The 25,649-nt window shown below is 38.0% G+C and overlaps 1 protein-coding gene across 2 annotated transcripts in view; it reads right to left on the minus strand.

The window, feature by feature from the left end:
- LOC145988863 (uncharacterized) overlaps positions 1 to 25,649 on the minus strand; it is a 173,860-nt gene that overhangs the window by 28,343 nt on the left and 119,868 nt on the right. Inside the window, exon 7 of one of the 2 annotated variants that reach the window (XM_083124116.1) lies at positions 24,369 to 25,183. The exons of the other annotated variant lie outside the window; for it this stretch is intronic. Within the exon in view, the coding sequence (XP_082980242.1) occupies positions 24,406 to 25,183 (778 nt within the window). The 3' untranslated portion in view covers positions 24,369 to 24,405. Of the gene's footprint in view, positions 1 to 24,368; positions 25,184 to 25,649 lie in introns of those variants that run through there. 2 annotated transcript variants of the gene reach the window in all.

A 25,649-nucleotide genomic window follows, 5' to 3' on the forward strand; every position in this document is an offset into this window, starting at 1 on the left:
ACGAATGGAGAAAATGATGTGCGCCATGATAAAAAAAGGCCGCCATTTTTAAATCAGTTATAGTAAATAAACAGTAACAGTGGTTCTGAACTGTCAACATATTAGACTCACACCACACAAAATATATACTTTTTAAAAAATGGTCAAGCAACCAGTGTTGTATCACTTGATATGGATTGACCCCTAAACAAGGTTAGAACATCTTAAGGAAAAATTGTTTGAGAATGACTGGAGCACTATCTAGCTGGGATGCCAAATGGCTGCTGCTGAATGTACACACATCAGACGACTTTGAGAGCATCATAAGGGCTACATGGAAATAACATATGTCCAAACACGGCAGTACAACAATATAGAAAAATAAACTTCTCCTTTCTCCTTACTAAATCTTTTTGCTTTCTCTACAAGAACTTATGGAAACCTAGCAAAGCCCATTCTCATAAACAATGCTGTATTTCTAGCATTCCACTAAACCTTTCTTTTTTTTATTGCATCTTCAACTATCCAACTTCATCTCTCTCCATCTACTTATAACTCTCCCTCCTATCTCTCATATCTCTGTTTTAGTCCTAATAAACCTACTTCTTTTTTCAGTACATTATCATACTTATTAGTTTAGTCTGTATTATTGTATATCGGTAATTTATATTTGTACAAAAATGTACAAATTGTAGGCTTGAACCATGTTGTGACACAAAAATCTGTATTCGTAGGAAGCTAACCAACCCTTGGCCTGAATTACAGCCTGTAACTGATGTGGGATGGACAAATGCAGGCCATGTACAATGTTCAAGGGAATACACTTCCATTCCTTATGCAGACCTGTCTCTAGTTCAGAAAGTGTGGCCAGAGGTAGAAGCCTTGAATGCACTTTGTCCCCCCCCCCCAATACTCTACAAATGTTCAATTATGTTAAGATCATGTGACTAAGGAGGTCGGAGATGATGTTCCGCTTCATCTTCATGCTCATCAAACTATGCTTTGAAGCACCAAGGAGTCTGAATGGGGGCATTTTCACCTTTGAACACAGGTTGTTCAGCAGGAAACACAGTCTGGATCATAAGATGGATATTTTTGCTAAGAACGCTGTGATCCTCCCATGGAGGACTGCAAGTGATAATCACATGAGATATTGCATCCCCACATAATCACAGAAACCCCTCCATTCTTAACAGTAGGAAGGAAGCAGTCGACATGAAAGGTTTCTGCAGGTGTTCTTCACACCCAAACATGGTCTGGAATAATGTGAATAAAGATTTGTCAGGCCAGATGATCTGTCCCCACTGCTGTTGTGTCCAGGCTCTCTGCAACCTTTTCAATGCTACACAGAATTATTTGGTGTGTCATCAATGGTTTTGCAATAGCTGCTCTGCCATGAATGTACCCAGTATGCCGTTCCCGTTGGATAGTTTTGGTTGATACAAGGTCCTTGGTATGGGGTTCATTTCCGAGGTTCTCTGGGACACTTTTGTCTTGTGCTTTCGGGCCACTATCCACGACACCCATCTATCTCTGTCGGGGAGCTTCATTATATGAAAACCTGGCTTTTGCAGAAAAATATCAGAGTCCCTTCTGATTCCATTGAAGGCAGGTTTCCCTGTTTCTTCAAACTTCTCTTCTATTTTGATTTTGACACTTTTCATGAAACATTTCTTGTAGCTCTTGCAAGGATTCAATACACGGTAGGTAGAAGAACAAGTAGTTCAGATCCCCCTTTAAACTGTATGTCCAGTCCCGATTAGCCTTTCTGTGCATAAAGTGGGCTTAAAACCAAAATTCAAAAAACTCCTTTCAGAAGGTAGTTTTTTTTAGTGCAAATTTGTATTATTATTATTATTATTATTATTATTTATTATTTGAAGTAGGGTTACACTTATGCTTACAGTATTTTTACACAGATTATCTTACTATAGAAACAGCTTTTTGCCCTACATGGATTACTTTGTTAAGCTATACAATTCTGCTAAGTGTTTATAAATGTATAAAATATGGAAAAATATAAGTGTGCCTATATAATTGAAACACACAAGCGTTACGTATCCCTCGTTTTTATTTTCAAGTTACGTTTAGCTAGACAGCCTGGCAGGAAATATAAGGAAAGTGTTAACTTCAGCGCCAGCTCAGCGAAAAGGATTCGCCAGTATTTGCAGAGGAAAATGTGATGAGAGAGAAAAAGGGGAGGAGTTTTGATCAGGGTGAAGGCAAGTTGCATTTGGCTCAAGAGAGGGAGAGGACAGTTGGGCTTGGAGTTTGAAGAGAACAGGAGAGTGGTTCGGGAGTAAGAAAAGGGGGTTTTGAGTTTTGGAGAGAGGAGAGTGAGTTTGATTTTGAAGAAGATTCAGGCTGGATGCAGACTTTTAGAAACATGTTTGGAAGTGGAGTGCAGCAAAGCTGAGTGACAATTTAAGAGACGAACTTCAGTAAGCGAGTGAGAGTTAATTTAGAAACTCTTCGGTCCATGCTTCTAAAGAGAGACAGGTAATATGCTTTTCTAATGCCATCCTTTGCCAATGCAGACTTAAGGTCATTGTAACCCGAATCTATGAGAGTTGCCATTCTATAAAGGGTTCTGTAAATTTAAGTTTATTTAGGTACCTCCCGCAGTTAGCAGATGCAGCCAAGCGAGAGCTTATGGGCTTCCGCTAACCCCCAATAGAAGAATCATTCATCTAAAGGGCTCCAGGTTCGATCCCCGAACCTTTCAAGGTTCACATGCTTAGCAAAAGTGTGTTTCAATACGTGGTGCAGTTGCGGGATTTCATCAATTTCTATACGAAATGTGATGAAAATTAGTGTCATTTACCCCCTCCCTAACCCAACGATTTGGCTTTTCTTTTGACACAAAGGGATGTGATGAAAATGTGTGAAATAACAGTAAACAGCGAACCCCTTTAACAACAGGAGATTAACCCTTTCTTCCAAATTACAGTAATTAGTGCACTATCAACGATAACTAATGTTATTTCAAATTCCATGCATTGGAGTTATATAAATTTACATTGGTGAACGTGAAAGTCTTATATAGAAATTGGGAGCGACAATACGATTGTTAATTATGTAAGATGTTGAAATTTGAGTCACTTCCCACCCCGATAGCCTAATCACCCACCGCAGTCACGCGCAATACAATGCAGAGGAAAAGAAAATAGAATCTGGGTACAGCCCTGCGCCCTAGCTTCGTCGCGGTTGTCCGCGTCGGGCTGGCACTATGGTATCGAGAGCTTTGATCATTCGGCGTCGCGGAAGATTTGTTGTCGGACTTTGGGGAGTACCATTTTGCCAAAAATTCGACCGGCCCAGGGATGTCCTTGGACGTTTCCCTATCGCTTCGCCCCTGGTAAAGCTGTGGTTCGCTCGCGAACCCGGTACCCTGGCTATGACAGATCTCCCATCTGGAAACTTTTCATCATTTCCAGGATTTAATCTACTTTTGAAAAGTGCAAATTCAAATTTGATGATCCTTTGACGCAAAATTTAGAATGAATTTTTTACATGACTTTTGTACGTGATTTATGTGATAAGTGATATAACAGCGCAGTAAGCTACAGAAATTATGTGAATAATTTTTTTTACATTTGATGTTCCCGATAATTTTGCTCAGATCATGTTTCTGTTTTCCCTTTCACGTATTTAAATTAATTATATCCCTAACTAAAAGTGAATATTACGATTATCGCTAAGGAGGAAAATAATTTAGTTTTGACTCAGACTCATTTGCACTATGACTATTTTGAAGGATAAAACTAGTTGAAACCGTGTTCATTCATGGTGATTTCTGACAAGTAACGAGGAAATAAAGTCACAGAATGCGCAATAGTTTCGTGTTTTTGGGAGAAAAAAAAGAATGGTATGCAAATCTATTCTACGAGTGATTAAGTTGTTGTGTCCCTTAACTGCACTTTGCAGACTAACGAGGCTCCGGCATCGGGGCTCATGCAGTGGCGCATATGCTCTGTCCTATCCATATTTGTTTGTGATTCTAATTTCACAAATTTCATCACCTTTAATCCTAATCTTTGTGATTATCTAAAAGTGGCAGAAAAGCGTAGTAAAATAAATCAAATCAATCAATCAGTGTCTCACTGCGTTTTTCACTTTTATTTCTATTCCTGATCGAAAAACAATATTCCACAGATATAGCTAATGAATCATGTGAATTATTTTCCAACATCATCGTGTGCTTAATCCTTCCTTAGAACATAGACTGGACTCTAAGTGATGGTCTGCACTGTCCGCCCTTAGTGCAATCGACACATACGAACTGTTATAGTCTGATGTCAAGGAACAAATTTCTTGTATACATTAAAAATATCCCGGCCTCCGTGGCAGAATGGTTAGCACAGCATGCTACAACACAACGGGTCCCGGGTTCCAGTCTCGGCCTTGGCATGGGTGTTCATTGTGAGTGTCCTTTCATCAATTTCTTCATATCATCTTTCAATGGTGACAGAAAAGCGAAGGAAAATAAACCAATTCAAATATTTAGAAAAAAAATAGCTGAAGGGCTAACCAAATCTAAACATATATATATAAAATACAGTAATTACTTTGTGCGTTTTGCAACCTTTATGGCAGAGTGTAGCTGCCTGAGAGTCATAGGTTTGAATTTGCTGTAGGCGTAATGCATGGATAGGTTTTGCGTTCGTTCCGTCATGCTTATGTCTTTTATCCATTCATCACTTATCCTGGCTGTCACGATTAACCTAGAGAGGTAGAAAAATGTTCTGAAAAATCACGAAACTACAAAAATACTGTGACCACAAAATTTACGAATAGAGAACGATAAATGATATTGCGGATGCAAATTTCTATTACTTTAGTAACCGTTCAGTCTTAAATTTCGTGGACACTGTGATTTTCATGCAAGGAAGTGTTTCTTCCCCGGGACTTCAGCCGGTCGACGTTTACTTGTAACGTTTAGTAACATTTAGAAGTGTATGTATGAATTCTCTCATCATCAAATGCAACACATGTCTATGGTGATGGGTATTATTTTCCTTTTTATGGGGGTCAATATAGTGTGACAATAACCATGTTTTGTGTTGGTCTGTTTGTGTGTGTGTCTCATAATAATTAATTCAATGCAGTTCCATTGCAATTAAATGCATTCATGAAATACGTAATAATAATCACTTTCCAGGGAAGGGCTGTAATCCTTTCGCACTCAGTTGTATTACTGACCCATAGTAAATAATGGGATGAAATCTTCCTCGAGGTTGCAATTAAGCAAATGAGAGAAAAATGACTTATATAGAAGGTAATAAATAAAAATACAAAATGTGGAAATTGTGACTTTGAACACTATATTGTATTTATATTTTTGTTATTTAGCATCGATTTTCTATTATTTTTGGCTAGTCAGGATGATGAGGATGAGCGATGATTAGATGGAACTGATGAAGCGATGCTGATAACGAACACCCCCCCCCCCTTTCATGCTGAGTCTGGGATTTGAATCTGGGAACTTCAGTTGCGAGATCTCAATATTGTTCAGTTCACACAAAATATTTATAAATGACGTGCATTATTTATTGACTTAATTTTTGCAGAATACCATACTATATGTCACATTCCTAGTAATGTCTTACTGTAAAAGTTGAAGTGAATGAATAAAACTGGCTTTTACTAATTTTCATATTACTTAGACATAGAAATGTTTTGTGTGTTGGTTTATGCAATTTGCTTGAGTATTGAGTATCGTCATTTTCTACCTCTTGAAATTAAGGTTGACTAGAGATGAGAAGACAACCGTCATCACATACATATCATCAGTTGCTCATTAATCCTCATCGCCACGAATTAACCAAGAGGCAAAGAGGCAACATAATATATCCTAAATAGAAAAAATGAAGAACAGAAACAAGGGAATGCACATATCGAGCCGAGTCGATATTATGTGTTGCAAAATGGAAATGTGTAATAATAATGGCAGGAGCACCTTTAATCGTTAGGACAGAACCATTTATCACACAAAACAGGTGAAATTGTTGTTGGTTGACATGAATTGTTAATCTGCCTAAACTCTTAAAATACTCTAATATCAGGTTTTCTGTTGCAATTATTATTTCAATTTTGAGGGCCTCCATGACCGAGTGCTTTTTGCATACTGCTCTATGAAACTGAAGAACCTATGTTTGAAGCTTGGGTAATATTTAAGAGCTTACGATGTTCGTTCATTTATTTGGTCACACCACCATTTGTTCTTATTGTTGAAATTAACCAAGAGGGTTGGAAAATGATTGTAAAAATCGCAAAGTTACCACATGCCTATCTCGTGCTGAAAGCAAGGACCTTCTTTGCTCGTTTTCTTTTTATATTTGTTTCAGAGCTAATGATAACCACAATAACAAAAAAATAATAAAAAAAAATGAAAAACAAACAACCAATATTCATTAATGAAGGAAATAAATTGCCAGCTCAGAATCTGACTTCTCAAAGTGGACAAAAAATATTTCTTCTGAGGCAAAATGGCCATGGAAGGAAATGCTATGCTAATTCCTTGAGGATTCGTGGCTAGTATTGTTCTCTTGTGTAGCGCTGATGACCTTAACAGATGTGCGTGCAGCTCTTCCTTGTCTTGCATACAGTGTTTCCAATTCAATATCGGTTTTTGTTGGGGTTTTTCGTAAGAGGTGAGGCCTCAGTGATGCCTTATTTTAGAATTCCTGTGTACACATTTATCATGTATGTATACTTGGAGGATTGGGGGGGGGGGGTGTCTTGAATCTGCTTCCACTACCACTCATAAGGCGGCACTGTTCGCCACTGAATGAGTGAGTGACTGTGACACTAGACTTTATCTTTATGAAGATATGTAGTGGATTTACTTACAATATGGGAATGAAAATTATAATCTGACTTTCCCTGAGTTCACATAATGCAATTCCCTCTTATGGTACATATCTATTAATAAAGTTAATTTTTGCTAGTCAACGTTGAAAAAAGAAGTCTTCTATTTGTTCTGAATCATTTGATTATTATCACAATTTGTCCATGTATTCTCTATGTACAACAATATTACAGTAGGAAATTTGTCCTTTGGGTTCAGACCAAGATTTCAGGGCTTAGTAAATCCTGTGCAACAGTGTAGTTCAACTATGATTTTTCTTGACCATGTAAGACCAGTTGCGGCTTCTGTGCAATGTATTTTGAAAATTTTGCTTATAATAGACAGTATTTTTACTGTTGTTTAGCTGTTAATAACTAGTACATGATGATACTGTTCTATGGGACAAAAATCTAAAATAAGTCCCAGCATCATCATCATCTTTTTTGGCTTTGTGAACAGTCTTCATCAGTAAAAATATAAATGACAGAAATGCAATATCTTTTCGCTATGCATGTTGAGCTATTATGTTAGCCAACAACACTGGAAATATGGGTCTATAGGCAGAAATTTATTCAAATCTTGGAATTATGTGGGCAGTGGTATACCCTCCCAAGAAGTGGATGGGTATTGGTGCTGCAGTCATAAAGCATAAATACATAGATCGCAATACACAATTTTTAGGACATATTTTAAAATTTATAGTGCATACACAGTCCGACAATTAAGTAATGAGACTGATTTTATTTTGTCCCATATGTGCATTTTATCTATGAAATAATGTGTTCATGTGTAGTGTGGTCCATAATCTACAACCTGGCAACACCTCATGAACTTGTGATGTGCATGCTGGGAGTTACGCCGTGAAGGGAGTGTAAGGGTGTCGTCATGTAATCACCATGGAGTAGTGACTGAACATCAAGTTTCATCAAAGACATTCTGAAAACTGTTTGCGGGAATAAACATTTCTTGAATTACATTGTTGTGGAGATTGAAACTGAGCATTTTTCGCTATGATCCTCCTATGAAATGACAAATTGTAGAATGGGAGTTGCTAAATTTACCAAGAGGCAAGAAAATGCAGCTTCAAAAATCAAAGGTGAAGACAATGTTGTGTGTTTTACAACAGCAAAGGGATTGTTCATCATGTATTTGTTCCAGAAGGTGAAACTGTAATTGGCTATTATTATCGTAATGTTCTGAAGGATTATGAAAGAGAACTGACCCGTGTCCAACCTCAGTATCCTGAACCAGGCAGTTAGTTCCTGGTCCACGATAATGCACAGTGCCAGCGGGCAGTGTTTGTCTATGTATTTCCACTCCAAAAACAAGTAAGTGTTGAATTAACCCCTCTACTCTACAGATTTACCACCTGTGATAATTTTGTGTTCCCAAAAGTGAAGCTGCTGCTGAAATTACATACTTACGATGAACACAGGAACATCCAACAGGTTGTGATGACCAATCGTGAAGTCATACCACATGAAGGCTTGCAGATGTTGTTTCAATCATGGGCCAACCGTGCCAATTGCTGTATTGATGCAAGAGGGATGTACTTTGAGTAACAAACAGGCAATGTTCAAATATTTTGTTTCCTTTTCATTTCATAACGACTGTCTTATTACTTAATTGTCGGACTGTGTATTTTGGCATTTTTAGTGCATATAAATCTGCCCGCTAATAATCACATGTCACTTGTAGAAATTATCTGATCTATCAGAGAAGTTAATTATTCACAAATTGCTATGTTCCTTGTTCTTCAGGGTTTATATTGGATTAACTATTGGTGTTTACAAATAGCCTTAACCATACTGTAAATAAACTCTATTATTGCAAATACATAGTTGTAATTGGCTTCAATATAATATTCCCTCCAAGAGCTCTGCATGCTGGTTTATAGCTGTCCTTTATTTACTTTCCGATAAGCAATAGCGAGGCCATAAAAAGGGAAATAAATCCTCAATTACTGATGTAGAAATAGGAAGAAACTACTATACCCCGTACCGACAGCCATCTGCTAACCACAGTGCTGCTGAACATTGAGAATAAAGGTGCATGCATGTGCGTGCACTCCGGTATAGCAAGACCAGCAGTGCTGACACACAGCATAACTGTTGGAAAATTACTTTTTAACTTTTAGTTTTTCATTATTTCTTCCGTGTTGCCTCAACAGAATCTACCTGCAAGCCTCCAAGGTTCGTCCTCCTCAGATATGGGGCCATCAACACCCTCTCGTGGCATGCTGACAAAACATGTGCAACACACAACACCAGATGCCAGCAAGGCCCCGAAAAGCAACAGGCGACCTGGAAGGATCCAATGGGAGGGTACGTTATGTGCAGGGAAATTTTGTTTTCGAATGGGTAAGGTGGAAGAAAGCCGGAGTGCCATCGTTTCAGTGTGTTTATGTCCTCAGTGTTGCAAACTGCACGATTAAGTGTCCAAGATTAATCTATATTGTCAGCGATGAAACATATTCACCAAACTAGTTAAAATTTATATTCATAAATAAAACTATATAGTTTCAAAACACAGGAGAAACACAAAAATATGATTGCCAACATACGGATTACATATTCTATATGAAGATAAATGTTTCAATGTTTTTTGTCTATTAAGACAGCTAGCATGTCCATGGACACATCTGCCAAATACAGTTGGTAAAACTCGCTGGCCCCAGTTACACTTTTTTCAAGCACTTTGCGAGGTGTTTTTTCGGGCAGATGAATTTCTATTCATTTGCTTCAAAAACTTTAGTGTTGTCATTATTTACTATTTACTACGGAAAGAACTACGTGGTGCCAAAGTGGATTTGTGAATATTGCAATGTGTGGAAATGTTGCATTAAATACGTTTGACAACACACCAACTGAAATTCGAAATAGTGAACAAATTTGCCAGGACATTAATCTTTCCCCTTAGAGATGTTATGGAAATAGTATCAGGTAGAGTGCTCCTTTTTTCAGTATAACGTATCATCTAGAAGCAATGAATTCCTGGTTTTCTTAATTTTTTGGTATCTGCTTCCCCAACGGAATATGTCACTGCATGCCACTGGGTGCATGTGTGTGTAACTTCATATTTGCTTTCCTGTATTTCGTGCTTAAGTTGCTAGCAATGAGGCTCTCCCCTTTCAGGATCTCTTATAATGCTACTGCAACCTTGCTTGCTTTGAGTTCCACACCTGCATACGAGAGTGCTCTTTCACAAATAGTGTGAGTTGCCTAGGCCTGCAACTATATTAAGAACATTGTAAAACAAGTCACAGAAGGGGTTCATCTTGAAGATGGTTTTCATTTTTCCATCTATGCACATTGTTATTCTTCTCGGGGAATTTTCCACCTGTCATTCAAGATGCAATTATAATAGATGTATCAATGTATAAATTATGTAATTTTAAATAATCAAGAAAAACATATCATCACACGTTCGATACAAAGGATAGGACATCTAGGGGGAAAGGCTAGAAATCCAACATTCAACTTTCTCAATTTGCAATTCCTAGGCTACTGAAACATCTGTGAAAACCAGAATATATCAGTGATCAAATTTATACATTATGCAATTTGTATAACTGATACAATAAGAAGATATAGGATCCCGTAGTTTTGTATTCCATAATATAAAAACAAACCTCAATGAACAAATAGTGTACATGATGCTTTATTGGTAATCCAAAAATGTTACCATACATCTAAAACAATTTAGTGGCAAGTCTACATGCTTTCTGAGATTCCACCTTTGAGAGAATTTCCACCCACAAGTTTCACACGACAGAGGACGGATCCCTTTATGAAGTTTTATGTTGTATTTATGAGAGAATCTCCTGCCACACATTTCACACACAATTTTGAGCACTGGTTATTGGTATCCAATGCTAAGAAGATAAGTATAAGATGTTTGGAAACAGTTTTCTGGAGGGAGGGAGGTATAAAGAGAGAGAGAGAGAGAGAGAGAGAAAGTCCACACTTTCTTGGAGATTGATTTCTCCTTTGTCAGTGCCTTCTACAAGTGAATTTCATGAGAAGGAGCAACGCTATTTATGATGCTCCTGTCACATTTCTTGCTTTATACTTCTATCAAATTTTACATTCCAGAAACTTACCAACCCAATTTGGTAAGCTTTACAAAGCAGTACAAAACAAAACAGATAAATTTCCATGGTAATGCACCCTACATCCTCATATGATTGGCAACTTTTGTTTCAATTCGAATATATTTATTGCAGTCTGTTACAAAGACATTTTCACTACTTACACAGTTTGGCAAAAACTGCTAAAGGCTGGGGAATTCTAAGAGGACAAAATACATCAGGGAATTTTATCTTAACACTTAAACACTAGATGTGACATATATATGCCACATTTTGGTGAGTTCAGTAAGTGTATGTCACATTCGGCATTTAAGTATGGTTGACTTTTAAGTCTGTAAATAAGACTGTATCAGTATCAAATTTATCCATTATCAATAATCCATTGTGAAATTAATACTAGCATACAAACATATAAATTATACTTTTGGGTTCTGCAATGTAAAAACGAATTACAATGTGCACATGATATTTTATTGACAATCCAAAAATACTGACATATATTAGAATATATGAGTATACTTAAATCTAAAATTCTTTAGTGGCAAGATTCTATATGCTTCCGGAGATTCCACATTTGAGAGAATTTCCGCCCACAAGTTTCACACGACAGAGGACGAATCCCTTTATGAAGTTTAATATGTGTCGCCATGTTGTATTTACGAGCAAATCTCCTGCCACAGATTTCACACACATGCGGTTGTTCACCAGTATGTACTGTCATGTGCAGTTTTAAAAGCTGTTTATTGGCCATCTGAGCCCCACATGTCTCACACTGGAGTCCTTGTGTGTGGGACAACGTGTGCTTTCTCATTCTTGAACTCTTGTACTTCTTGCCACAAATGTTGCAAGCCTGAAGGGTTTCATCATGAGTTTCGACATGTCTAATCAGTATATTTTTATCTTTAAAACCCTTACCACACGTGTCACATATGAAAGGTTTCTCCAAAGAGTGTGCAGTTTGCATATGTTTCCACATATTGACCCTCACAATATCCTTTCCACATTGCTTACAAGTGACTCTCTCCCGTGTACTGTTGATGTTCTTGTGTGCAGTATAAGTATGAGTATTAAGACTCATCTTCGTAACAAATGTTTTCCCACATTCCTTGCATTTAATCTGCTTTTCTCCAACATGAATTCTTGCATGATCTTCCAATTTATGTCGTTTATTAAACCCTTTATAGCACACTTTACATGTAAACCTTGTAACATTATGCTCCTTCATGTGACGAAAGAATTCTTCTCTTGTACTCCCACTGAGGTCTTTTCCACAAAACTTGCAATGATTGACTCCCCACTTGTAAAGGGTCGACTCTAACCTGAAAACAAAAACAGGTATAAATAGAAACATATTTTAAAATCAACTAAAATATATCACTTACCATGGGAAAAATAAGTTATGATAAGTCAATCCCTCAATTTCAATAATATCATAAATAATTTCTACAATCTTAGACATCAAATTAAAGTATTAATAATGCATTTAATACTTTACAGGAAAGATTGTCCAAAAAGAAACCCACACATATGAAAATAATCTGGGTAAACCTTAATATGGTGAAATACACAATACTACAGTCTCCAAAGCTAGAAAACAGCGGACTCGGATGTGCAGACCATGGGTCACCTAAAGAAAAGTTGCTTGGCACGCCTTGGCCCTCAGAGGGCTGGAGTTGTTTATAGCAGCATTAATGTGAGGAACTCTCAAATTATGGATACGTTCAGTGCTTTGCATCATTAATATCATTCCAGTTTTTATTCCTACGATTCAAATATCGAGTTACTAAAAATTGCTCTTCTTTTTTTTTTTTAAGAACAATCTGTCATCTTCATAATATTTATTGTTCAAAATTCAAGTAAACTGCAAATCATGTTTGCTCTATTACTTAGTATTTTCCCGTGAAACTTTCTGAATATGCACTGCTCGCCATTAAAATTGCAACACCCAGAAGGAAATGAGATAGAAACACGAAACTTGGCAAATATGTAGTTCATAATAAGATAAGAAAATGATTACAGTTAGAGCTCGGTGGTGTGACATGTGACACGTAGAACATGGTTGCATAACCCCAAGGAGCTAGTAGCGTGTACAGCCTCCACGGGCGGCAATAACTGCTGCAACACGGCAAGGCATGGAGAGAATGAGTCTATCGATGTCTGCTTGCGGTATGGCGTCCCAAGCGGCTTCCACATGGTGCCAGAGGTCTTCAACATTACGTGCCGGAAACCTGAGTTGGGCCAGCCGGCGACCCACCATGGACCAGACATGTTCAATTGGCGACATATCCGGCGAATGTGCTGGCCAAGGAAGCAGGGACACGTGGTTAGCTTCCATAAATGCGAGGACATTCCTTTCAACATGGGGGCGCGCATTATCCTGTTGAAAAGTGGCATTATGCAGTGCATGGATTAATGGGACAGCAACATTGGTGAGAACCTGTGTCATGTACCATTGGCTGTTCAATGTCCCTTGAATGCGTACGACGTGAACGAACACCTATGGCGATGGCACCCCATACCATGATACCCAATGAAGGCCCTGTGTGATGATGCATGATGCAGGCGTCATGAAGCCTAGTGCCACGGTGCCGCCACATGCGTATACGTCCATCATGATGTTGTATACAGAAGCGGGATTCATCAGAGAACACTTCAGCATTCCACTCCGCCATCCATGCACGACGGTCTTGGCACCATCTCAGACGCAAACGCCTATGCTCTAGCGTCAGAGGAATCCGCAACAGTGGGCGCCGGGAAAAAATTCCCCGGTTCGCCAAACGACAAAGCACGGTTCGTGGGGACACTGGACGTTGTAAAACATCCCGTGCTTCATGCGCAATCCTCGTTGACTTGGCCGTTCTGTCTGTAAGGGCCATGCGTATCAGACGTCTGTCCTCTCGTTCCATCGTCCGACGCAGATGTTGTGAACCTCTACGTCGCTCTACAGTGCCTTACTGGACCCACTGCTTCCATACATGGATCACTGTGGATGCATTCCGTCCTACACGGGCACCGATCTCACGGTAGGATAATCCGCATTCACGGTATGCAACAATTCGGCCGCGATCAAACTGGGAAACCTGCTGGAATCGCTGCTGTATTCGACGATGTGGCATTGCTGACCGATTTTAACACACTACACTCACGACCATGCACTTTCACTGCTCTTCTGCACCTATCTGACCTGCTACAGGTACCACTTACCAGATGGCATGGCAGGCGCACATGACGCATGACGGCCTTGAACACCTTATCATTTCCTTCTGCACCTCTCCTCTAAACACTGTGCACATTTCGTCCGATTCCGATTACTCCTTCTGGGTGTTGCATTTTTAATGGCGAGCAGTTTAGTTTAACAACTTGTCATAATTTGTATTAGTCAAATAGAGGAAGAGACAAGGCCATAATCTACATGATAAATTGGTTAATACATCGGTTGTAAATCATACACCACTTTGCCTACTTGTATACATTACTTGTGGTGTGAGTTGATTTGTGTGCTTAACTTATCAAAGTTTCTCCCCCTTTTTCAATGCAAATTATCCATCTCACAAAGTTTGCAAGAAAAGTTTATCAAGGGCATTCTCATTGAGATCTATGGTAAGGAAGTCATGAACACACTTTGTTACATTTCCACAACTGCAGGGTGTGAGAGAATCGACACAGTATCTATAAATAGACACATACAGTCGCAGAAACTAAGTTACTTACCCACAGCTCCTGTAGTCAACATAATGAGTACTTCAACAGTCCTCACTCGACTCAGATGGGTAGAAGGAAAACTCGAACCATCAGATATGAGTTCAAATAGTCTTTATTTTGGTAAATAACTTTATGTACATGGAGAAACTTTGAGCACGAGACTGAGAAATCGGGTCCTTTCAGTTTTAGAAATGCGATTTCTCTCTTGAATATCCCACTAAGATCGTTCTAGGGAACTTTCCTCAGTTAAAGTCAAAAACCTGCGGGGTGTGAGCAATGCAACACTAGGTCTGGTAACAGACCCACGCAGGAGCGGATATCAAGAAATAACTCCCATTTGTAATGAAAATTTGTCGTATTTATACCAGATTTCTGTACTCTCGAACCCCTGACTACCAAGTTATAAAGATAAAATATTTCTTAATTTACATTACAATGAGCACTATTTACATAAGTTGAAATCGATAGATAAACCAAAAGGTTCTGATACATCTTTTTCTGTTAACAACTACTTATACATTGATAAATATAAAATTAAAAACTTCTGCCATTAATATCTTACATAAAGATTAGTACAACAACATCTTTTGAAATTTAATAGGCGTTCACTTGATTACGTCATAATATTAAGTTTATCAGAACAAACAACTTCACTATTTCTGTCATAACCTATCCTTTAATTTTCAACCCTTAGCTTTGCACTTTATACATTTTCTATTTCATTCTTTATAACAAATTTATCAAATTAAGCAAGGCGTAACAACTTTAGTAGTCAAAGTCGTTGGATCGTAAAATTTCATATAATGGTGGGCATGGTTGTTTCTCTGTGAATGTCCCTTCTTCAATTTTATCTAACCATCATTCATGCTTATCGTTATGATTCGCTTAAAGAGATAGAAAAGTAATGCAAAATATGAAAAGCAGGAATAAACGTACGTTTAAGAACAGTCCTATATATTTATTGGCATAATCAATCATTGGCCGCTTACTTTGTGACTGCAGCACTCTGTTTGCAAGAATTTCTTTTTCTTCTTTTTTATAAAATATTTATTGGTTGTGGACAAAATCCATGCACCAGTTAACAATTTATCAATTGGTATTATATACATGTATGCACATAATATTTACTCACAATTATTCCTTTCATAATAAATAGTTACCAAATTTCATTACACTTTTACAGAATTATATTAATATACTTATACTTATTAAGATATTTTGTAAGAATATAGATTACCGAGGATGAACGTGAAGTCAGTAAACAGGGCAGTGTCAGTGGTGCTTGATGTCCTACAATTCCTGTAAAAATGGTTCTCTGTAAGTTTCATAAAGTTTGCATTGAAATATAATGTGATTCAGAGTTGCTGTATATTCATTGCACAAACAAACTGGTGAAGTCTCTCAATTCTTCTTGTAAAGGTGAGCTGCGGCGATAGTGTGATTTAACCTGCAGTACATTAAAGTTGTGAGGGAACTCCGGGAGAGTTGAATCTGTTTAAACTAACATTCCTTTGGAATTCTTTCTTGTATAGAATAGTACACCTTACCGTATTGAGTGCCAGTATTTGTCCACAAGCTTTGGCAGTCAGTAAATAGTATTTTTTTTAGTGTGCGATTCCAAAACTATGGACGGAAACTGTATTGAAAGTGGCCATTGGATTGTTTGATTTGCTGCATTTTTTGCCAAAGTATCTGCTATATTGTTCCCTTCTATTAAAGGTGTCCAAATAAAGTTGATATCATATCTCAATCTCGTTAATTTCAGTGTGAGTATTCTTATGTAAACAATGTACCATTCCATATGACATGACCATGATGCAAACTGTAAATAATTTAGCACAGAGGCTGAATCGATTGCAATTATAACTGATTTCAACTTCTTCTCTTGTACATAAAGCAATGCCTGTCGTATTGCATTTTGGAGTTACTTTCCAAAACAAGAATTTCTTTCATTGTGTTTTCATTTGGGATTTTTTGCATGCATGGTAATGTCCCATTATTTTCAGGTGAACAATTCGCAACACAGGATTGGCGTCCATCTTTATTTAGTATCTTATAGGATGATATTCCAAGCACTTCAGATTTTAAATTGTGAAAAAATAATTGGCAAATTTACAATTTCCTTCCTCAAATTTGTCTTTTCAATGATTTTTCGCTACTTCTTGTCAGAAGGAAACGTGGGGAAAAATATATATTTAATTATAGTTTTGTAGTTTCAACATGTACTTGCGGCCAGATTCATTTCTCAGAAAAAAAATGAATGCAATAAAAAAAAGTTACTCAAGCATATTTCACTTCAGGCCCGTAACCAGAATTGATCTCCAGGAAAGGGGGGGGGGGTCACGGGTAATCAGCGGGAGCTTTATAAACCAAGCCCAATTTCAAAAGCTTAACAGTATTATGTCAATGTAAATTATGTGTGTGGGATGGAGGGGGTTTCATTAAGTTAATATAGAACACACAAAATGTAGAAGCATCATATGCATACAGGGGGCTGAGCAGCTCCCCTGGCGCCTGCCTGCTACGTCCCTGTTTCACAGCAGACATGTTCAATGTTTTCTGCAAAGACCTTTCATCCTTCTGATGTCAAACTTTACAGCTCTCTCCATTTCCAAAAGAGCCTTCATAAACAGGCCTCTCAAGGCAGACAGTGAGCAGGTCAATGGCCCTTGGGGTGGCATATTCCCCCGCAAAGTAGAGATTTAGAGATAATTTTATTCTTATTTCTTCACAAACCCTCCTAGAGAAGAGACCATTGCAGATTTTGCCACATTTTACAACTATGCCAAAGTGCCAACAAGTTTCAAGTCAATGAAGACATTTTTGTTTGAGACAGTAGTGCGTGCGGGTGTATAGAATCGCGCTTATAGGAAGAAATGAAATGTCTACGGAACGGGACAAATTTCGTAAATTTTAATGAGGATTCCAAAAGGCTATAAAAAAGGAAACAAGGGAGGATGGGGTGGGACACGATTTTAAAAAGTCAGAAGGATGCCTTCGAAAAATTGTTACTGCCTGTAAATCATTTGCTTCAAATTCCACCACGATCGATAAATGGAAATAATGGTGATATCCTTGAAACCATGGGATTCACTGTTAGTTTTGGCGATATAGTCAAAGCCGTGAGTTTCAGTGGTGGTGCTGATCTTAAATTTAACTCTTCTGTGAGCCAGGTGGCGATGTACGAACAAATTGAGAGGAAGAGTGCATTTCATCTTCTGCACCAGATGGTAGATTCAAGTCCACATCACACAGAACTGGATTTCCATTTCCACAGTTCGGATGTCCACACATTCATCCCCATAAAAAAGCTTTCATTATCTGATGAATGTCAATTGGGGGCACATTTTCTGTGATTAGAAACTCGATCACCACGTGCTGCTTCAGGCGCACCACTGACATTGCATGCTCCCATTTTCCTAGCTACAGTTCAGCACCTCTTGGCGATTGAAGTTCGATACCTTCAATGGAGAAGCGGGATAAGTACAATGCATGGTTGCTCAAAATTAAAAATGAGTTTACACAGTAACAAAAAAATACGAGGCATTACTTTTCAGCAGCCCTCGTATATATACTTTATTGCAGCTCCATTTCAAGATTGTAATGTTGTTAATTTACATTCCAAATTACAGTTTGCAGAATTTTAACACAAAATATGCTATAAGAAATTAAATTATGCATACTTTATTTAATGCGAATTATTGAATTTTTCATGATATTTGCATGACCATATCTCTTAATCTCTTAATCTCAATTGAATCTCAAACTCAAAACTTTAACTGAACTTACTTATCATAGAGTACTGTATTGGGTACAAATTTCAGATTTTATAACAACTGCCCACCAGAGATATTTAACCCTGAACTTTAACAAAAAGTACATGTTTATGACCCGGTAGACAAAAAATTATTAAAGTCTCAAGCTTCAAATAATTTTGACAGACTATTGGTACACAGGTAATTGAAAAAAAAAATTAAAGTGTTAAACAAACTGCCTTACCCCTAAAAAAAAAAATATATCCAAAAATGTCATTTTGAGAGATTAGGATACACAATTTTGATCTTAAAATTTATTACGAAGGAATAATATTTAAAATATTATATGCAAATGTAATTGTAGCCTATAACATCACAGATTTTGTCTCATTGTCCTAGGACTTACCAAAGGTGAGATAAAGAAGTTATCACTGCTGCTTACAAATTGAGAAAATGATGTGCACCATGATAAAAAAAAAGGCTGCCATTTTGAAATCAGTGATAGTAAATAAAAAAAATTACAGTGGTTCTGAACTCTCAACATATTAGTCTCACACCACACAAAATATATACTTTTTAAAAAATGGTCAAGCAACCAGTGTTGTATCACTTGATATGGATTGACCCATAAACAAGGTTAGAACATCTTAAGGAAAAATTGTTTGAGAATGACTGGAGCATTATCTTGCTGGGATGCCAAATGGCTGCTGCTGAATGTACACACATCAGACCAATCAGACGACTAAGAGAGCATAATAAGAACTACATGGATAGAACATATGTCCAAACATGTCAGTACAACAATATAGAAAAATAAACTTCTCCTTTCTCCTTACTAAATCTTTTTGCTTTCTCTACAAGAACTTATTGGAACCTATCAAAGCCCATTCTCATAAACAATGCTGTATTTCTAGCATTCCACTAAACCTTTCTTTTTTTTATTGCATCTTCAACTATCCAACTTCATCTTTCTCCATCTACTTATAACTCTCCCCTCCTATCTCTCATATCTCTGTTTTAGCCCTAATAAACCTACTTTTTTTTCAGTACATTATCATACTTATTAGTTTAGTCTGTATTATTGTATATCAGTAATTTACACTTGTACAAAAATGTACAAATTGTAGACTTGAACCATGTTGTGACACAAAAATCTGTATTCGTAGGAAGTTAACCAACCCTTGGCCTGAATTGTAGCCTGTAACTGACTTGGGGTGGACGAATGCAGGTCATGTACAATGTTCAAGGGAATACACTTCCATTCCTCATGCAGACCTGTCTCTAGATCAGAAAGTGTGGCCAGAGGTAGAAACTTAGAATGCACTTTGCCCCCCCCCCCCCCCAAATACTCTACAAATGTTCAATTATGTTAAGATCAGGTGACTAAGGAAGCTGGAGAAGATGTTCCGCTTCATCTTCATGCTCATCAAACTATGCTTTGAAGCACCAAGGAGTGAATGGGGTCATTTTCACCTTTGAACACAGGTTGTTCAGCAGGAAACACGGTCTGGATCATAGGATGGATACAGAGCCATGGCGTGCATGTAGCCGCTGAAAGAATTGAAGAACCTGTCTTAAAATATGTACGTATTATTACATACATAAACTGGTAATATTGGCGTAAAGTAAATATTGCAGACTGACATTTTTTCTGACACCTGCAAAAGCGAAGAGGAGGACTGTTCCAGTACCCTCCTGAGGCAACATGAGCAAAGGGCCCTGAGCCCGGCAAGGAAGACATTGCGTCGCGGCAAACACTGTTACGGCAGGAGGAGGAGGCGGGTTATTGCCATTCCTGTTTAGCCACCACAGTTGCCGGTGATCCTTACCGGATACAGATTAGTGTTGCCATATTCAATTGACAGAAAAGAGCTAAGTCGCCTAGTCAGATATATCTTACTCCGAAGATGTCCACTCACATTGGGGAACGATGGTGCAGTGGTAGCGTCGCCACCTTGTAATCAAGAGGTCCTGGGTTGGATACCCGGTGGAGGCACAAGTGGTTCGGATCCCACTTTAAACTTTAGGCCCAGTCAAAATTAGCCTTACTGTGCATGAAGTGGATTTAAAACGCCAAATCAAAATTTAAGAAAATCAAATCACACTGGGGAAAAGCAAACTACCAAGTGATATTTTGTATTTACACTAAATATCAGCGATTACGAAAGTCCTCTTTGTCCTTCTTCGACATCATAGGCGAGGAGAGGAGAGGGATGAGGATGGTCAAGGGGTCCGCTGTCCTTCTAAAAATGTCTACCTAAAATTCTATATTGATTGATTGATTGATTTGGTGTTTTAAGTCCACTTTATGCACAGTAAGGCTAATCGGGACTGGACCTACAGTTTAAAGTGGAATCCGAACCACTTGTGCCTCCTCCGGGTTAAAATTCTATATTTCACACATATATTATTATTTCGGTTACAGGAATTTGTGATGGTTGTTGAAAGGGCCGATTGAGATTGCTTCAAACCGAAATTATCGCATTCCTGTGACATTGTATGTCAATGTTTTTGAGGTTGCAGCACTGTTTTTGGGTGTAAACATTACTTACAAGCATAATTTCCCAATTGTTATCTTAGCTCGCTCTGAAGTGTCAGGTGTCGCAGGTTCGAATTCTCAGCAAGAAATGGTTATTTAAATGTTTGTTGTTATTCTTTTACTTACATAATTATAAAAATTAATAATTACACACAAAATAATAATTTTATTTTAATAATTCATCATGCATCCTCATCATCACGATTACGATTATCCTATAAAGCGAAAGCCTTAAAGGTAGCAAGGAATGTAAAATATACGAAATAGTAGTGGTGTCAGAAATGAGATTTCTGTGGATTTAGCAAAACATGGGAGTGGGAGTAGTTAGGAAACAGATAAAGACTACATCTACCCTACATACGTGTCATTTGAAAGGAAAAGTTTCATAATTTGGGCAAATCTGGTTTCAAAAGAACTAAGATGGCAACACTAGTAGAACTGGACTTCTTGTAGTGTAAGGGGCAGGAGGGTGCTTCACCTGTCACTAAAGTAAACAACGGTTGGCGGGAGGGACTGTGCAGTGCGAGTGGTGTCTGTCGTCTTTGTGTTGTTTTCGGGCATTGTCAATTAATTAACAAGCAGAATGGAACTTGCGGGTTCATCCTATCTGAACAGTGTGTGTAATTGTGCATAGAAGATATTTTGAAGCAATCTTTCGGTTCGCGTTCTTTTGCAGAAAAAAAGCGAAATTGTGACAAAAGGAAGGCCAACGCCTATTTTGAACGATTTAAAAACCAAGTCGTCTGCTGGATATGACCAACATTTCAATGTTTCGTGGTATAACGACTATCCATGGTTATGTGGATGTGTGCAGTTGTCGAAACGGTTTGGTGGCCATGTACTCTATTTTCGGGTTTAAAAAACGTGTGGAATTCAGGTGTGGATAATATGGAAAACTTCAGGATCATGACGCACCCAAAAATTCAGATTCAAATGAAAAACTTCATTTTATGACAGCATCACAGAACTTTTTTGATTTGATTTGATTTATTTTACTTTGCTTGTGCCACTTTTGGCTAATTTGCGAAGATGGGGATGAGTGATTATATTATGAAATTGACGAATAGACATCACAAACGTCCATGCCCAAGCCAGGATTCGAACTCGGGACCCCAGCATTAAAGAAGAGTCGTCGGATTGATCTGCTCTATAATTAGCCTCCGATGTTTCTGTAAGTATCAAATTTCTTTATTAGGCTAATATTTATTGTGTCAACAACCAATGTTTGCAATTTCATTTCAGTCCTTATGTCAACATTCTTTTTTCCTGATTAGTAACTTTACCAAAATCTAGTATTGAATTGCAGATGTACCAGAATAATATACGAACTACTTGGAAGACATTGGTGGGGGGGGGGAGGCATGAGGTGAGGAAGCACCCAAGTCTTACGGCTCCTCCATTAAATGTCCTACTGATAACCGGTAACACTTTTAAAAATTCCACGCCACGCCACTGGATGGATATCTTTACTAAAAACGCTGTGATCCTCCCATGAAGGACTGCAAGTGGTGATCACACGAGATATTGCATCCCCAGGAAGGAAGCAGTCGACATGAAATGTTTCTGCATGTGTTCCAAACATGGTCTGGAATAATGTGAATGAAGATTTACCAGGCCAGATGATCTGTCCCCACTGCTGTTGTGTCCAGGCTCTCTGGAACCGTTTCGATGCTACACAGAATTATTCGGTGTGTCATCAATGGTTTTACAATAGCTGCTCTGCCATGAATGTACCCAGTATGCCATTCTCGTTGGATAGTTTTGGTTGATACAAGGTCCTTGGTATGGGGTTCATCTCCGAGGTTCTCTGGGACACTGTTGTCTTGTGCTTTCGGGCCACTATCCACGACACCCATCTATCTCTGTCGGTGAGCTTCATTATATGAAAACCTGGCTTTTGCAGAAAAATATCTGAGTCCCTTCTTATTCCATTGAAGGCAGGTTTCCCTGTTTCTTCAAACTTCTCTTCTATTTTGACATTTTTCATGAAACCTTTCTTGTAGCTCTTGCAAGGATTCGATACCGGTAGGTAGAAGCGCAAGTAGTTCAGATCCCCCTTTAAACTGTATGTCCAGTCTCGATCAGCCTTTCTGTGCATAAAGTGGGATTAAAACCAAAACTCAAAAAACTCCTTTCAAAAGGTAGTTTTTTTAGTGCAAATTTGTATATCTTATAAGTCAGTAAACTAAACTATTGCCTTGCGATTCTAAATACCTTAGAAAGCTGGTTAACTTAGGTCATTAAATCTTAATATTTACACATAAATTAGAAACAGTATATTCACTTTTTAAGAAAACCCGAACCTATAGTTTCTTCTGAACAGTTTAATACATCTAAAATATTATCACTATGCCATGAAAACTTAAGTGGAAAATGGCTTGCTCGAATGCGATTAACTCTTTGTTATCTTGCCTCGGTGAGGTTGATCGGTTGCAGAATAGCGTCCTTCTCTAATCCACAAGGCTGCATATGTTTCAGCAGGGAAATCTTTGATGACTGGACCATGCCAGCCAATAAAATGAGAGAGTAAGGTGTAAAGTTTGACTGAAATGTAAAGCAACAAATGTAAGAGGGGCATCTGTGTAGGTCCAGTTGCCCCCATATTTGGAGTTGGAATTTACTTGTAGAAGGCCAACTCACTCCAGAAAACTGTTCCCAAAAGTCTTCAAGAGTTTATGAAAGTTTATTGTAATGTTTATCTTCCTAGCTTTCTTAAGAAGGCAAGTGCTCAAAAATTGGGGTGGAGGTGAGCATCCCCAACTTAAGAAAATTGACACTGAGCATCCCTTCAACTGCTTCCTTGTCTCCATATTCAACTACGTATATGAGCACCCTCCCACTTATCCCCAAACTTGACCACATAGGCATCTACTGTACAACTTTACAACAACCAATGCTATGAATCTTTAAAATCTGTGCTTACAAGATTGTTTCTGTCTATGCATTTATTCAACTGTTGCAAAAGCATGACAGTGCAGCCAGAAACTATGGGAGTTGGATACACTGTTGAGCTTTCAGGAAAATGAGATGACAGGCACTCAATACACCTGAATATTAAGCAGCCAGAAATAGGCAGGACCTGTGTTCCTTTGCAAATTCTTCTAAAAGATATTAGGTAAGATATTAGGTTCACTAGTCCTTAAGCACCATCATTACCTTATTGAAACAAACAATTGTATGCACATTTTCTAATCATTTTTCTTCTGTGTTATAGTCTCTTTGCTCCGGGCTTAGCCTAGAATATTAGTTCCCAGTAATAACCAATAAAGCAGTACAATACACAAGTAAATAGCCTGTGTATATCAGACTGTATCAGTATCTAACATATCCATTATACATTTTCTGTAAATGCTAGGATATGAACATATAAATTATGCTTCTGGTTTCTGCAATGTAAAAACAAACTACAACGTGTATATGATGTTTTATTGCCAATCCAAAAATATTGACATACATTAGCATATATGAGTATACTTAAATCTAAAATTCTTTAATGGCAAGATTCTATATGCTTTCTGAGATTCCACATTTGTGAGAATTTCCGCCCACAAGTTTCACACGACAGAGGACGGATCCCTTTATGAAGTTTAATATGTGTCTCCATGTTGTATTTACGAGCGAATCTCCTGCCACAGATTTCACACACATATGGTTGTTCCCCAGTATGTACTGTCATATGCATTTTAAAAAGCTGTTTATTGGCCATCTTAGCCCCACATGTCTCACACTGAAGAGCTTGTTTGTGCGAGGTGTTGTGATTTCTCAATACTGATTTCTTGTACTTCTTGCCACAAATGTTGCATGGGTAGAGTGTTTCATCATGACTGTCGATATGGTTCCTCAGTGGCCTCTTAAGTTTAAAACCCTTGCCACACATGTCACATACATAAGGCTTCTCCGAAGAGTGTGCAGTCTTCATATGATAATACATTTTTTTACTCACAATGTCCTCTCCACAATGCTTACAAGTGACCCTCTTCTGTTTACCTTTGTTTTTATGTACCACGTTATGGACACGAAGACTCATCTTCGTAACAAACATTTTCCCGCATTCCTTGCATGGAAACTGCTTTTCTCCAAAATGTGTTCTTAAGTGATCTTCTAGTTCATATGGTCTACTGAACCCTTTACAACATATTCTGCATGTAAACCTTCTAACATTATGCTCCTTCATGTGGCAGTAGAATTCTTTTCTTGTACTCCCACTGACGTCCTTTCCACAAAATTTACAACAGTCGCCTCCCTGAATGTAAAGGGTAGACTCCAACCTGAAAACAAAAACAGGTACAAATAGAAATTTATTTCAAAATCACCTAAAACCTTGACGAAAATGAGTGATGAGGAAGTTAGAAGTGTGGTCAAGGGAGAACAGAATTTGAATCTGTATATTTGTATTCATAATCATATGTTATAATTCCTTATCACATTCGACAAGCCAGACACAGTAAGATATATCTGAGAAGAAATATATAACTACTACTTCCAGCAGTGGCGTATGGTGACTTCAAAATCTGGACTATCTCATTACAACACATGGTTCTAGGCTATGTAGGAAGAGAGAAGACTAGGCCATGTATAAGTGGTTAGACGCTCCCATTTCGCTAGTTCTCGGTGTCTTCAAGAAAGTAACGTTCCCATGTCAACGCCAATCAGGTTGCAAACTCCTAAGAAATGAGGTTGTCAACTTCAGAATCGCGATCACCTTCCTACTGAAATGAGTCATTTTATTCACAA

Source organism: Lepisma saccharinum, chromosome 6, assembly GCF_977018435.1.
Source record: "Lepisma saccharinum chromosome 6, izLepSacc3.1, whole genome shotgun sequence".
Taxonomy (NCBI): domain Eukaryota; kingdom Metazoa; phylum Arthropoda; class Insecta; order Zygentoma; family Lepismatidae; genus Lepisma; species Lepisma saccharinum.